The 16,238-nt window shown below is 44.4% G+C and overlaps 1 protein-coding gene across 1 annotated transcript in view; it reads right to left on the reverse strand.

Annotated features, from left to right (window-relative positions):
* The window catches only part of TSPAN17 (tetraspanin 17), a 64,597-nt gene extending 52,745 nt beyond the window's left edge, over positions 1 to 11,852 (reverse strand). Inside the window, exon 1 of the mRNA XM_075856632.1 lies at positions 11,499 to 11,852. Coding sequence (XP_075712747.1) covers positions 11,499 to 11,585 — 87 coding nt within the window. The 5' untranslated portion in view covers positions 11,586 to 11,852. The remainder of the gene's footprint in view (positions 1 to 11,498) is intronic.
* Between the last annotated feature and the right edge of the window lie 4,386 nt (positions 11,853 to 16,238).

A 16,238-nucleotide genomic window follows, 5' to 3' on the forward strand; every position in this document is an offset into this window, starting at 1 on the left:
GAGATTCAAAGGGGAAAAACAGAACAGTTATTGAACTTATTGATTCACACGCACATTTAAAAAAAAAAAAAATTAAACGCTATATACACCTTTGAAAACGTTAGTTTTTTTTTATAAAAATGTGTATCAGTGTGTTTGGTGCAACTTTCTAATTACTTTTTATTAAAAATAAATTTTATGACGGAGATACAGCTGCTATGTATCCTGTATAGAGAGCAACTGTATCGTGCCCTGAGACCTGAATCCGTAAGGTCTGCGGGACTGACTGGTTAGGTGACAGCGGGTCCTGCATGTCTGACAGTTTCATCAGGCCAAGCTCTACTTTTAACGGCTATGTAGAACTTTGAAATCTTCTTTTCTAAATAAAATGGTCTACTAGTGCTTTTGGTGCGACTTTGTAATGACTATTAAAAAATTATTTTTACTTTTTGAGAAACAGGCACTTTGTATCCTACATAACGGAGTAGCTGTATCATGAGTCAAAACCTAAATCTGTCAGGTCCGCAGGACTGACTGTTAAGTGAAAGCGGGTCCTGCATGTCAGACACGCAAGATCCACCTGTAATCTATCACATCTAAGTTCATAACTCTGACACGCAGGACATGCCGTCACTGAACCCGTCAGTGCCGCTGACCTCACAGATAAAAGGTCTCAGCGCTAGATAAAGCTGCTGAGACACAGCTGCTTTGTATCCTGTATACAGAGCAGCTTTATCTAGCGCGGAGTCCTGTATCTGTGAGGTCAGCGGGACTGACGGGGTCAGTGACAGCGTCTCAGAGTTATGAACTTAGATGTGATCGATTACAGGTGGGTCTTGTGCATCAGACACGCAGAACCCACTTTCACCTAACCCTAAGCGCATGATACAGCTGCTCTGTATATAGGATACAAAGTGTCTGCTTCTCAAAAAGCTAAAATTATTGTTAATAAAAATTTAGAAAAAGTTGCACAAAACACACATATTATATACACACACACACACACACACACACACACACACACACACACACACACCGGATATAAAAAGCTTACACACCCCTGTTAAAATGCCAGGTTTTTGTCAAGTCAAAAAATCAGTACAAGATGAATAATTTCTGAACTTTCTCCACCTTTAGGGCCAGTTCACACAGTTTTATTTATTTATTTTTTTACACGGAAACTGCGTCGGAAAGCGCGCCGAAAATGCCTCCCATTGATTTCAGAGGGAGGCGGAGGAGTTTTATTCCCACGAGCGAAAAAAAACTGCTCGCGGGAGAAAGAAGGGACATGCCCTATCTTCAGGCGTTTACGCCTCTTACCTCCCATTGACATCAATGGGAGGCAGAGAAAGCGTATTTCTCAGCGTTTTATGCCCTTGGCGCTCAATGGCCGTGGGCGAAAAACGGCGCGAAAATCAGGGTGCAGGCAGAGTAAAATCTGCCTGCAAAAAAACTGTGTGTACCCAGCCTTAATGTGACCCATAATCTGTACAATTCCATTGAAAAACAAACTGAAATCATTTAGATGGGGAAAATAACAAAACTAGAATAATGTGGTTGCAGAAGTGTGAACACCCTCTTATAAATGGGGATGTGGTTGGGTTTAGAATTTGGCAATCACATTTAAACTCCAATAATACTTAAATAGTAGTCAGTACACAGCTGCCGTTATTTAACCACTTCCTGACCAGGCCCATTTTCAAGTTTTAGCCATGTGCCAATTTAAAAGCAAATTGTTCTTCTATTACTCTTCCAATCTACATGTATTTGGTCTTGTTTTTCTCAGAACATATTGGGCTTCCATATTATGTTAAAAAATAGATATATTTTACTTTTTTTAAAAATCTGGTAGAAAAAAAATGGAAAATAAAAAAAAAAGTTGAAACAAATTTGAATGTGTGATTATTTTTTTTTTTACATCTGGTAAACACACCTGAATACATATTTGGCAACTTCTACCAACTTCAACGATACCAAATATGTGTGTATGTCTTACATGCTGGGCGCAAGATGGCGCTTACAAAGAATGGTGCGCAAACCGTTTTTCACGACCGAGGTGCATCCGTGCTCAGCGCTGCGGAACGCGATGTCACGCACATGTCCTATTTTCCCGCGGACCCTTCACGCGGTCCGTTGAAACAACGGCAATGTGAACGGCCACATTGAATTACATAGGTCCGTGGGACGGCCACTGTTTCAACGGCCGTCCCACGGATGCTTAACACGCTCGTGTAAATAAGCCCTAAGGCTGGGTTCACACTGAGTTTTTTGTGGGAGGAAAATCTGCCTCAAAATTCCGTTTGGAAATTTTAGGCAGATTTTGCTCTTCCGGAACGCCGATTTTCGCTGTGTTTTTCATCCGCAGGCAAAAAACACTGCGTAATACGCTTCTTCTGCCTCCCATTGATGTCAATACGAGGTCAGAAGTGTAAACACCCGAAGATAGGGGCATGTCCCTTTTTCCCGCGAGCCGGTTTTTCCGCTCGCGGGAAAAAAATGCCTCCGGGTCCCATTGAAATCAATGGGAGGCATTTTCCGAGGCGCTTTCCTCGTAAAAAAAAACACAAAAACAAAACAAAAAAAACTGTGTGAACTGGCCCTAAGGGTGTATATGCAACCACATTATTGTTCTTTATTTTTTCACGCTAAAGATTTCAGTTTGTTTTTCAATACAATTGGACAGCTTATAGGAGACATTAACCCCTTAACGCTCCATGACCTACTATTAGGTCATGCTAACTGTAGCGTTCGCGCTCAGTGACCTAATAGTAGGTCATGGAGTAAACACGGCGCCGTTCGCGCGGGGCGCGTTCATGAGCTGTGATAGCTGCTGTTTCCGACAGCAGACTATCACTGCTCAATGTGCCGGGACCGATCGCGGAGCTCCCCCGCCGATTAACCCCTCAGAAGCCGCGTTCAATAGCGATCGCGGCTTCTTAGGGGTTAATCCGCCATCGCCGGCCTGCTACACGATAGCGGCCGGCGATGGTGACTATGGCAACCGGACACCAAACAATGGCGTCCGGCTATGCCATAGACGGAAGCCTAGTGGGTCCTGACAACGTCAGGACCCACTATGCTTGCTGTCAGTGAGTAGCTGACAGTTCTAATACACTGCACTACGCATGTAGTGCAGTGTATTAGAATAGCGATCAGGGCCTCCTGCCCTCAAGTCCCCTAGTGGGACAAAGTAATACAGTAAAAAAAAAGTTAAAAAAAGATGTGTAAAAATAAGAAAATAAAAGTTTTAAAAGTAATAAAAGTAAAAGTCCCCCTTTTTCCCTTATCAGTCCTTTATTATTAATAAAAATATATAAACAAACAAATAAACTATACATAATTGGTATCGCCGCGTCCGTAACGGCCTGAACTACAAAATTATTTTGTTATTTATCCCGCACGGTGAACGCCGTAAAAAAAAATATTAATAAACCGTACCACAATCACAATTGTTTGGTCACTTCACCTCCCAAAAAATGGAATAAAAAGAGATCAAAAAGTCGCATGTACCTAAAAATGGTCCTGATCGAAACTACAGTTAGTTACGCAAAAATAAAAACGTTATGGCTCTTAGAATAAGGTAACACAAAAAGTGAATGATTGTTTACAAAACTTATTTTATTGTGCAAACGCCATAAGACATTAAAAAAAAACTATAAACATCTGGTATCGCCGTAATCGTATCGCCACGCAGAATAAAGTGAATATGTCATTTATAGCGCACGGTGAACGCTGTAAAATAAAAAGAATAAAAAAACAATAGTAGAATTGCTGTTTATTAGTCACCGCGCCACCTAAAAATAGAATAAAAACTGATGAAAAATCCGCATGCACCCCAAGAAAACTACAATGGATTCCTCAAGGGGTCTAGTTTCCAAAATGGGGTCACTTTTGGGGGGTTTCCAATGTTTTGGCACCACAAGACCTCTTCAAACCGGTCATGGTGCCTAATAAAAAAGAGGGCTCAAAATCCACTAGGTGCTCCTTTGTTTCGGAGGCCGGTGCTTCAGTCCGTTACCGCACTAGGGCCACATGTGAGATATTTCTCAAAACTGCAGAATCTGGGCAATAAATATTGAGTGCGTTTCACTGATAAATCCTTTTGTGTTATAAAAAAAAAAAATGGTATAAAGAGTATTTTCTGACAAAAAAAAAAAAGTAAATTTCACCTCTACTTTGCTCTAAATTTCTGTGAAACACCTAAAGGGTTCATAAACTTTCTAAATGCTGTTGTGAATACTTTGAGGGGTCTAGTTTCTAAAATGGGGTGTTTGATGGGGGTTTCTAATATATAGTCCCCTCAAAGCAACTTCAGAACTGAACTGGAACCTAAAAAAATAAATAAATGAGGCAATACTTCGCTTCTCACATTATACTGATAATGAGCCGTGCCCACCCCGAGATTACCCCAGTTTTGACCGTTTGTATAAACGGAGACCCCTATTAGACCGTTTCAGTGCCCGGTTTTCCCAAGCATACACCCCCGAGAAGTGTTTTTCTATTGATGAGTCCCTGGTACATTTTAAAGGGAGGGTTCAATTCCGCCAGTACCTGCCGGGTAAGAGGGCAAGGTATGGCGTGAAGATGTGTAAGCTGTGCCTACAGATTTAGGATATATGAAGGAAAGGCCACCCCCAAACCAGACTGCATCCTGGACTACAATAGGTACATGGGAGGGGTGGACTTGTCAAATCAAGTCCTGAAGCCCTACAGCGCCATGCGGTGTGGTATAAGAAGCTGGCCGGGCACATCATACAGATGGCTTTGTACAATGCGTACGTGCTACGTCGATGTGCAGGCCAGAGGGGAACTTTCCTGGAATTTCAAGATCTAATCTTTAGGGACCAGGAAGGGGGGGCACCCAGTACTTCTGGAAGCGAGGCCACACGCATCATACCAGGGCAACACTTTCCAGGAGAAGTTCCCCAAACCGGTGGAAAGGGAAAGAGTCAAAAGAGGTGCAGAGTCTGCTATAAGAGGGGGATAAGGAAGAACACAATATACCAATGCGACACGTGTCCCGAAAAACCAGGGCTCTGTATAAAAGATTGTTTTAAAATGTATCATACATCCCTTGATTTTTAATTTACCCTGATGCACTCCGCACAGCTTACCCCCCTCATCTTTCCCTTCTGAGCCCTGCCGTATGCCCAGGCAGCTGATAACAGCCACATGTAGGGTATTGCCGTACCCAGGAGAACCCACATTACAATTTAAGGGGTGTATATCTCCGGTGGTGCATGCTGGGTACACTATATTGGACACTGAAATGGCATATATATATATAAAATTGCAAATCTCACACTGCACCATCTGCTGCGCATTATCTTTTACACAGTACCTGTGGGGTCAAAATGCTCACTACACCTCTAGATGAATGTCTTAAGGGGTGTAGTTTTTAAAATGGGGTCACTTCTCGGGGGTTTCAACTGTACTGGTACCTCAGGGGCTTCTGCATACATGACTTAGCACCAGAAAAGCTCCAGTAGGCCAAATGGTGGTCCTTCCCTTCTAAGCCCTGCCGTGTGCCCAGGCAGCTGATAACAGCCACATGTAGGGTATTGCCTTACCCAGGAGAACCCACATTACAATTTAAGGGGTGTATATCTCCGGTGGCGCATGCTGGGCACACTATATCGGACACTGACATGCCATATATATATATATATAAAATTGCAAATCTCACACTGCACCATCTGCTGCGCATTATCTTTTACACAGTACCTGTGGGGTCAAAATGCTCACTACACCTCTAGATGAATGTCTTAAGGGGTGTAGTTTTTATAATGGGGTCACTTCTCGGGGGTTTCAACTGTACTGGTACCTCAGGGGCTTCTGCATACATGACTTAGCACCAGAAAAGCTCCAGTAGGCCAAATGGTGGTCCTTTCCTTCTGAGCCCTCCCATGGGCCCAAACGGCAGTTTATCACCACAAATGGGGTATTGCCGCACTAAGGACAAATTGGGCAACAAAATGGGGTATGTTGTTCCCTGTGAAAATAAGAAATTTTGATCAAAAATGACATCTTATTGGAAAAAATATCATTTTTTTCATTTCACAGCCCAATTCAAATAGGTGCTGTGAAAAAACTGTGCGGTCAAAATGATAACAAAAACCATAAATTAATTCCTTGAGGGGTGTAATTTCCAAAATGGGGTCACTTCTGGTGGGTTTCCATTGTTTTGATACCTCAACACCTCTTCAAACCTGGCATGCTGCCTAAAATATATTCTAATAAAAAAGAGGCCTCAAAATGCACTAGGTGCTTCTTTGCTTCTAGGGCTTGTATTTTATTCCACGAGCGCAGTAGGGCCACATGTGGGACATTTCTAAAAACTGCAGAATCTGGACAATACATATTTAGTAGTATTTCTCTGGTAAAACCTTCTCTGTTACAGAAAAAAAATTGAATAAAATTGAAATTCAGCAGAAAAAATGAAATTTGCAAATTTCATTTCCACTTTGCTTTAATTCCTGTGAAATGCCTGAAGGGTTAAAAAACTTTCTATATGCGGTTTTGAATACTTTGAGGGGTCTAGTTTTTAAAATGGGGTGTTTTATGGGGGTTTCTAATACATAGGCCCCTCAAAGCCACTTCAGAACTCAAGAGGTACCTTCAAAAAAAGGCTTTTGAAATTTTCTTAAGAATATGAGAAATTGCTGTTTATGTTCTAAGCCTTGTAACGTCCAAGAAAAATAAAATAATGTTCAAAAAACGATGCCAATCTAAAGTAGACATATGGGAAATGTGAACTAGTAACTATTTTGGGTGGTATAACCGTCTGTTTTTCAAGCAGATGCATTTAAATTCTGAAAAATGCTATTTTTTGTAAATTTTCTCTAAATTTTGCAATTTTTCACAAATAAAGACTGAATATATCGACCAAATTTTACCACGAACATGAAGCCCAAAGTGTCACGAGAAAACAATCTCAGAATCGCTTGGGTAGGTTTAAGCATTCCGCCGTTATTACCACATAAAGTGAAATATGTCAGATTTGAAAAATGGGCTCTGAGCCTTAAGGCCCAAACTAGGCTGCGTCCTTAAGGGGTTAAGGTGGAAAAATTTCTGAAATTATTCATCTTGGACTGATTTTGTAACATGACAAAAACCTGGCATTTTAACAGAGGTGTGTAGACTTTATATCCACTGTAGAGAGATATAGAAAAAAAAAAACAGTCAGGGACATTTCTGCCATATCCACAGGATATGCCATAATTGTCAGGTGCGGGTCCCAGAGGTGGGATCCACATCTATCTGTCATTTATGGAATATCCAATATAGGCAAACCCCTTTAATCCACCAGTGAAAATGAGATTATCAGGTAACTCATATACTCAGAGTGACGACTATAGATAAGGGTAAATTCACACTCATCTTCTGGAGGCTGGGTTCATTTACTGCAGTATCAAATGCATGTTGTGGTTAATGTATCCTAGGGCTGGGTTCACATTGAACAATTGTGGCGTTTTAAAACTCTGCAAAAAAGTGAATTAAAAAAAAACCTGTAAAACTCGACAAAATGTTTCAGCTGTAAACCTATGACCATTAAATTCAAAACCAGATTACCGCTAAAACGTTTAAAAACGAATGCGATATTTAAATACGTTTCTTTTGACATTGCTTGAAAACGTACAATGTGAACCCAGACTAAAAGGAGCCGAACTCTGAACTGGTAAAACCGTGGTTGTATTTAGAACTTTCCATAATCAATTCATTTCAATGAAGGAAATCTATGCCCTGCCCTTCACAGGTACTAAAACCGGCCTGTTAGGCTGGGTTCACACGAGCATGTTACGTCCGTAATGGACGGACGTATTTCGGCCGCAAGTCCCGGACCGAACACACTGCAGGGAGCCGAGCTCCTTCCTAGCATCATAGTTATGTATGACGCTAGGTTCCCTGTCTCGCTGCAGGACAACTGTCCCGTACTGTAATCATGTTTTCAGTACGGGACAGTAGTTCCACGGAGAGGCAGGGACTCCTAGCGTCGTACACAACTATGATGCTAGGAGCCTGGCTCCCTGCAGTGTGTTCGGTCCGGGACTTGCGGCCGAAATACGTTCCGTCCATTACGGACCGAACATGCTCGTGTGAACTCAGCCTTATTGGGACCTGTGGGGACCCATCATCCATTGCCCCAAGAATCAGTGTTTTAGGACCAGACAAAACAAAAACTGTGAGAAAAGCCTTTAAAGCAAAAAAAAATAGCAGAAAAAAAACCACTACGGTAGAGAAGACCTTTAGAAAATTGTATTGTTCTGCATCTCCAGAATACGAGCAAAACTCATTGAATAGATCCAATTCACTCCAATACGACACATGATAATGAATATCAAGAACACTCAACCATTCAATATAGGAATGCTAGGTAGTAAAACTACTTTGTGAACGTACAAAGAAAGCAGGGTCTGGGACTAGCATTCTTAGTGGTAACAGGGGTGACATTACCATGGAAGCTGGTGACCTGGAGAGGGGGAAGGACTATTACAATTAAATCCTCATTCTCCACAGAGCTCAACTTCTTCACTCACATCCAGTGTTTCACAGGAGCAAAAACAAATGACAAAATAAGGGAGCAGTGACATCACCGAGTCACAATGTTATCACTGGTAGTTGGTCAGCCCCACAGGGGTGCAAGTTAGAAAATGATATATATATATATATATATATCTCAAGACTCCCTACGTATGCATCTGGGAGGACTTAGATCAGATGTGAACAGAGCCTAATATATACAACCCATAAATCTGTAGAATATTTTACAACACTATCCTGTGAACCCAGTAAGTCTCAACCATTATGGGTCAAGAGCTGGGAGGCATTAAGGGTAGGTACACACTAAGCAGATATTCTGCGCTAATCTAGACAGAATATCCTTCCTGGAATCCGCAGTCTAAAAAAAACCTGCACCAAATTGTAGTGCAGTTTGACAGATGGCATGTCCACTGTTTATACTTACCCCGGGCGTAGCCACTCTTCTGCACATTACCATTTTTTCCGCTGTGTGTGGGTGAGGATTGCTAAAATCTCACCACACTGCTACTGTATTAGGCCTCATTTACACGAGCGTGTGCGTTTTGCGCGCGCAAAAAACGCTGCGTTTTGCGCGCGTATGCATGGCGTATGCACTGCGTATACGCAGCCTTGTTGCGTTTTAAACGCGCAAAAGGCATTTGACAGCTCCGTGTGTCATGATGCGCGGCTGCGTGATTTTCGCGCAGCCGCCATCATAGAGATGAGGCTAGTCGAGGCCCGTCACTGTCCAAGGTGCTGAAAGAGCTAACTGATCGGCAGTAACTCTTTCAGCACCCTCGACAGTGAATGCCGATCACAATATACACCAACCTGTGAAAATAAAAAGACTTTCATACTTACCAAGAACTTCCTGCTTCCCCCAGTCCGGGCTCCCGGCCGTTGCCTTGGTGACGCGTCCCTCTCTTGCCATCCGGCCCCACCTCCCAGGATGACGCCGCAGTCCATGAGACCGCTGCAGCCTGTGATTGGCTGCAGCCTGTGCTTGGCCTGTGATTGGCTGCAGCTGTCATTTGGACTGAACTGTCATCCCGGGAGGTCGGACCGGAGTTATCGGTAAGTCAGAACGTCTTTTTTTTTTTACAGGTTCATGGATTTTCGGAGCGGAAGTCACTGTCCATGGTGCTGAACCAGTTTAACGCTTTCAGCACCGTGGACAGTGACTGTCTCCTGACGTCGCGTACCCGAACATTTTTTACCGGTTTCGGTCAAAACGAGTTTGGCCGAACCCGGTGAAGTTCGGTGCGCTCATCTCGAATTTGACACTCCGTTTGGATGTTTGTAAACAGAAAAGCACGTGGTGCTTTTCTGTTTACATTCAGGAGTTTGACAGCTCTTGCGCGAATCACGCAGTTCGCACGGAAGTGCTTCCGTGCGGCATGCGTGGTTTTCACGCACCCATTGACTTCAATGGGTGCGTGAGTGCGCGAAAAACGCACGATTATAGAACATGTCGTGAGTTTTTTTCTGCGCACACGCGCTGAGCGCAATTCACGCATCGTCTAAACAGCCCCATTGACTAATATAGGTGCGTACGACATGCGTGCAAAGCACGCGCGTCGCACGCGCGTATAATACGTTCGTGTAAACGAGGCCTTAGGCTGCAGATTTTCAGCAATGAAATAAGTTGCGGAAAATCCAAAGTGTTCACGCCTAGTGTGTCCCTACCCTAAGCGTGCTTTCACACAGGCCAAAGCTCCGTATTTTGTCCACTCACCTAACCGCATTTCAATGATGAATGGAGGAGATCCCTCTGTTCCTCTGGTCTGTACAGACAGGTGCAATGAAGTCACTGCCTCACGTCCAGAGATACATAGTGAACGGTAGAGCAGGAACCTTACGGTCCCCTGCTCTACCATTGCATTCAACTGTATCTGCGTCCTGAAGTTGCAGATACAGTTTAAAAACGGAGAAAATAATTGACAAAACCAAAATCCGCAAGAGGACGTGATTAGCTGCGATGAAAGCTACTAGACAGGAGAAGCCTGGTACACAGCTTGGGGCAAATACCCAAGGAGGGGGGGGGGATTTTTTATTCTATTTTTAGAATAACAAATAGTATAGCGGGCTACTGTATTCAGTGTAAACATCACATAATGACTGTCTTAGCAGGTCTGCCACATCGGAAACTATGGAAACGTTACTGTATACATTTATATACTTTTTTTTTTTTTTATGTACACAATCATCACCTGTAACTCCATCCATAGATGTACGTTTTGTCGGTCACCTCAAAGATAACCAGGCATTTAAATGGCATCTCCCAGGTGGTAGACTTACTAACCACGGAAGCCACGCAATAGCGGCAGGACACGCGCCATGGCTCAAAAACAGCCCGACCGGTCCAGTTTATAAGTGGGCACTCATGTAGATATTTCACAGACCACCAGACGACTTTCATCCATGGTATACGACCAGTATTGCGCCACACAAAGTGATCAGATGGCACTTAAAGCCGCAGTAACGGGACAAGCGGTGGAGAACACGCTCAGCAGAGGACAACAAAACACTCATATAAAGACAAAAGCCCCCCATAACACAGGGACCCCCCCCCATAACACAGGGACCACTCACGCCAGTGCACACTCCTCCCACCGCCCCCCCCCATAACGCAGGGACCACTCACCCCAGTGCACACTCCTCCCACCATATACAAGGGGGGCTCCTGCAATCGCTCCACAGTGAGACTCAGCATCGATTTACCGCTGGGAAAGGAAAACATTGCCACCCACACAAACAGACATCCTGGCCACGTTAACCCCATCATTGCCAAGCACTGGAGACATCTCTGGCAGATTATACACGGAGGTGCCAGAAGCAGAGCCGGATAATAGCGCTCCTCTCAGATCATTAGCCCCAGCATTGACAAACAATGGAAAGGCCAGCGCTCCCACTCACAATACATGAGTCCCTCAGGCAGCAAACAAAAGCCTCAGTCTTCCCACATCTACCCCTCCTGAAGTCTCCAGCGGGAAACTCACCCAGAACACTATGTTGAAGCCGAACAAGAAATACTTGACGCAGCAGCTGACTTCGGGTCCCTTGAAATGCTGGTGTTTGCCAGACATGGCTTGTACCACCGACCAGGATCACACACGGGGAGCGCTAGTCACAAATGCAGGGGATGCTTGCAGCGTGCAGTGCTGTGGGGAAGGTAGAATGGCGGCCGAGGGCTAAACGCTGGCATTGGGAGGCTGCACGGAGCTCAGGGCACCAGGCTATTGTTAGAGCGCTTCCTGGAGTCCCGGGCATGGGAAGTCCATGTCTCTGGTTATACTGTCTCGTCCTGCTGGATGCAGTGATCTGCAAAGCTCCTCCCACACACAGGCGGTCCTGTCACTGTTGTGCTTACCAGCGCCACCTTGTGCTACAACTATGGTATTACTGCTGTCGGTGTTGGTATAGAGAGCCTCAAGTTCAGTGGAGAAATTATCCAATCAGATTTCTGCTTTCATTTTTATCAGCAAGCATCTCAATGGTTGCTACAGGCAACTAGTCCACATTTTGTTCTGCACTAGTTTTTGTATTGGGTAGAGATCTACACACTTATTGGAAGAAAATTTGTGGTCCATGCGAAATGTGCTCCAGGTTCACCATGCATTTCACTACATACAGTGACAGGGTGAAATCCACTGTGAAAACATGCAACAAATCTGCGACATGCTTGAGATGACCTTGATTTTGCACCAATTTTTTTCTGCTACATGTGCATGGGGTTTTGAAAACCCCATTTTTATGTATTGTACTTTTCTGCGGATTACCGATGCAATCAGCTACGTCTGAACTTGACAACCAAAACCAAATAGCATCAGGTAATTGTCCCCTGAGTAAGTATACCAGTAGGCGGGGCACTAATAATACATCCGAAGGGGGTGTAGACACAATAACAATAGATAAAAGGTCTGTAACCACACTCAATATGGTACAAAATATACAACACATAACAATGTTTAAAAGTGGATCATACAGTGCAAGAAATCTGTGTCATAAACCCGGGGGAGGACATGGTATAAGTATGCCAGGGGTGCTAACAAACTAGCAATATCTTGTACAGTACATACAAAACCCCACAATGGGGAAAAACTACATACTATAGGTAAACTATCAAAGAATGCAATAAGTGTGCTCAATATGTATAGAGTAGGAAGACTAGGTACATTCCTTAAATTACAGTTAGATGACAGCCAGATAAGTTACCGAAACAGAAAATCATGTTGAGTACATTGCGGTAGGCTATAGGAAGACTACATACCCATGGCAAAGTAAATGACGTGTGTCCTCAACCACCGGGATGACACCAAACCTGACGGAGTTTCGGCGTTGCCTTCATCTGGGGTTGACGTCATTCTAGCGGGGCTCTCATTATATATCAGGTAGCACGAATCGTAAGCCACATACCACAATTCTCAGCCTCATATCACCTGTGGATAGCTAGCATCATAGCGGAGCCAAGATGGCGGCGACCATGCTTCCGGCACCCTGCGTCACAGGTCACATGCGTAGTGGAACATGAGGACGTGATCAAGCACCAGACAAGTCAACCAATATGGAACGCGGGCCGAAAGGTGGTCAGCACCCCCTGCGCATTCAGCAGAGGGGCAAATTTGACCAGTGACATCCTGGCGATTTGGTATATTTGTGAAGAATGACATACATGATACAATGAAAGTCATGAACATAGAACGGATGTCTGGTGCCTAATAAGGGAAACAAATAGGATAAATGTGCAGTAAGTGATTCCAATATACATTAATGCGGATAAGTGACCTGCTGATAAAGCAGTGAAAGATGGTTTAAAAGGGTTTTCCCATCAGAGACATTTATCACATATTCACAGGATATTTCATAAGTGTCAGATAGATGTGGCTCTCACACCTGGGACCCGCACCTATCTCTAGAACGGGGCCCCCTAAACTCCGTTCTACTGCTCTATGTTGTGGCTGAAACATGTGATTTTTGACCATGAATTACGGAAACAGCGTAGTCCGCTGAGCTACGATGTTTCCGTAACTCCCATTGTAGTGAATGGCAGTTACAGAAGCAGCATAGCATGCGAGCTATGCTGTTTCCATAACTACCATTCAGTTCTATGGGACTTACGGAACAGCGTAGCTCAGCTCATGGTCGGAAATCACACGCTTCATTGGTGTAGGGTCTCTATGGGCGTTGTCGAAGCAGCCTCGAGAGTCTTCACCCTTTAATCCCTCTACAGGAATCTGATCTTCGCTGCGGGGAGACTGCCAGGTCGCTACCTCTTGTGGTCCCAGGGGAGTAGCTGCTGACCAAACAGAAGCTAGGCAGAGACAGGCAGGTGGTACCATGGTAGTAGTGGACAGGAATCGGATTCCTGGAAGCACACTGGTGCCGGATTGCTGGAAGCATGCTGGTGCCGGATTTCTGGAAGCACGCTGGTACCAGATTGCTGGAACCACGCTGGTGCCAGATCGCTGGAAGCACGCTGGTGCCAGATCGCTGGAAGCAGACTGGTGCCAGATTGCTGAAAGCACCCAGAGGGCATGGGATACCGACAGGTAACTGACTCAGGATACAACATACCAATAGGTAACAGATACAGGATGCAGAACCTTCGCAGGATAACAGGTTTGTCCAACTTTGCTCAAGCACTGAGGAAAGGGGCAGGGTCACTTAAAAGAACCAGGGTGTGCAAGTATAAGCTGGCACATTTTTACTGGTGCGCACGCAGGCCCTTTAAGAACTAGCACGAGCGAATGCACCCTTTTTTGACAGTGCGGGAGAGGAGGCAGAGAGCAGAGCATGCCTTCCGTGAGAAATTAGACGCCGGCAGGGATTCACAGTCCTGCGGTCACGGCTGCCGTTAAGAGGGGGGTGACGGCAGTCAGCAGCTGCAGGCAATAGAGTAAATAGAGTACCCCCCTTACGCCCCGTCCTCTTAGGTCCATAGCATAGAAGGAACTTCTTGATGAGATCTGGGGCATCATTATTCTCTTCAGGTTCCCAAGATCTCTCCTCAGGACCAAAACCCTTCCAATCCACAAGTTAAAAGGTCTTCCCTCCTACTTTCTTGTAGTGCAGAATCTCCTTGACCTCAAAGACATCTGAAGAACCGCTGGGGGGCAGTTGCAGAGTTAGATGATTTTCTGTACTGGTTGAGAACTATTGGTTTCAGGAGAGACACATAGAAGGAGTTGGGAATTTTGAGGGTAGGAGGCAGACGTAGTTTGTAAGACACAGGATTGATTTGCCGCAAGACTTCAAAGGGACTGAGAATTCTAGGAACAAATTTGTAGGAAGGAACCTTTAAGTGAATACCCTTGGAGGACAACTAGACTTTAGCTTCGGGGGAAATTGAGGAGGTGGCCTTTTCTTCCTGTCAGCGAATTTGTTCATTCGTGCCACCACCTGCAATATCGCTGACTTGGTTTGTTGCCAGATCTGGAGAAAGCTTCCATAAGAAACGTTGTCTGTGGGAACTTCGGAGGTAGCAGGCACAGGAAGCGGCACACGAGGATGTTGGCTGTAAACTATGAAAAACTGAGAAGTAGCAGTGGATTCACATGATTATACAATACTTCGGCCCACGGAAGCAGGTGTACCCAGTTCTCATGTTGAGCTGATGCGAAATTGTGGAGATAGTTTTCGAGCACTTGATTAATTCGTTCAACTTGGCTATTGGATTGTGGATGGTACGCAGAAGAGAAATCCAGTTTTACGTCCAGAAGTTTATACAGAGCTCTCCAGAATTTGGATGTGAACTGAATGCCACGATCAGAGACAATGTGGAGAGGTAATCCGTGCAGACGAAAGACATGCTGATTGAAAAGACTTTCCAGGAAAGGAGCTGAGGGAAGACCAGGCAGAGGAATGAAATGTGCTATCTTGGAGAAACAATCTACAACGACCCAGACAGTTGTGCAGCCAGCAGAGGGAGGAAGATCTGTAATAAATTCCATGGCAATATGCTGCCATGGACTATCAGGAACCGGCAGAGGGTGGAGTAGGCCCACAGGCTTGGAATGAGCAATTTTGTTTTGGGCACACTTGGTACAGGTTCAGACAAAGTCTTGGACATCCTTGGGTAGCGTGGGCCACCAATAGTGGCGGGTGACAAAATCCATGGTTTTTCGAATGCCAGAATGGCCTGCCAACTTTGAGTTGTGACCCCAGGAGAGAATCTTCTTCCTGTCTGCTGGAGTTTTCCCTTGAGGAATGTCTTTTATCTGCAGAGGAAAAGAGCTATTATGCATGAGTGGTCAATAATGTGCTGTAGAGCCTCTTCATGGTCGGTTGTCTCAAACGAGTGGGATAGAGCGCCTGCTTTGATGTTTTTGTCTGCTGGACGACAATTACACTACCGTTCAAAAGTTTGGGGTCACTTAGAAATTTCCTTATTTTTGCAAGAAAAGCACAGTTTTTTTCAATGAAGATAACATTAAATTAATCAGAAATACACTCTATACATTGTTAATGTGCTAATTGACTATTCTAGCTGCAAACGTCTGGTTTTTATTGCAATGTCTACATAGGTGTATAGAGGCCCATTTCCAGCAACCATCACTCCAGTGTTCTAATGGTACATTGTGTTTGCTAACTGTGCTAGAAGGCTAATGGATGATTAGAAAACACTTGAAAACCCTTGTGCAATTATGTTAGCACCGCTGTAAATAGTTTTGCTGTTTAGATGAGCTATAAAACTGACCTTTCTTTGAGCTAGTTGAGAATCTGAAGCATTACATTTGTGG

The sequence above is a fragment of the Rhinoderma darwinii genome, chromosome 3, assembly GCF_050947455.1.
Source record: "Rhinoderma darwinii isolate aRhiDar2 chromosome 3, aRhiDar2.hap1, whole genome shotgun sequence".
NCBI lineage: Eukaryota > Metazoa > Chordata > Amphibia > Anura > Rhinodermatidae > Rhinoderma > Rhinoderma darwinii.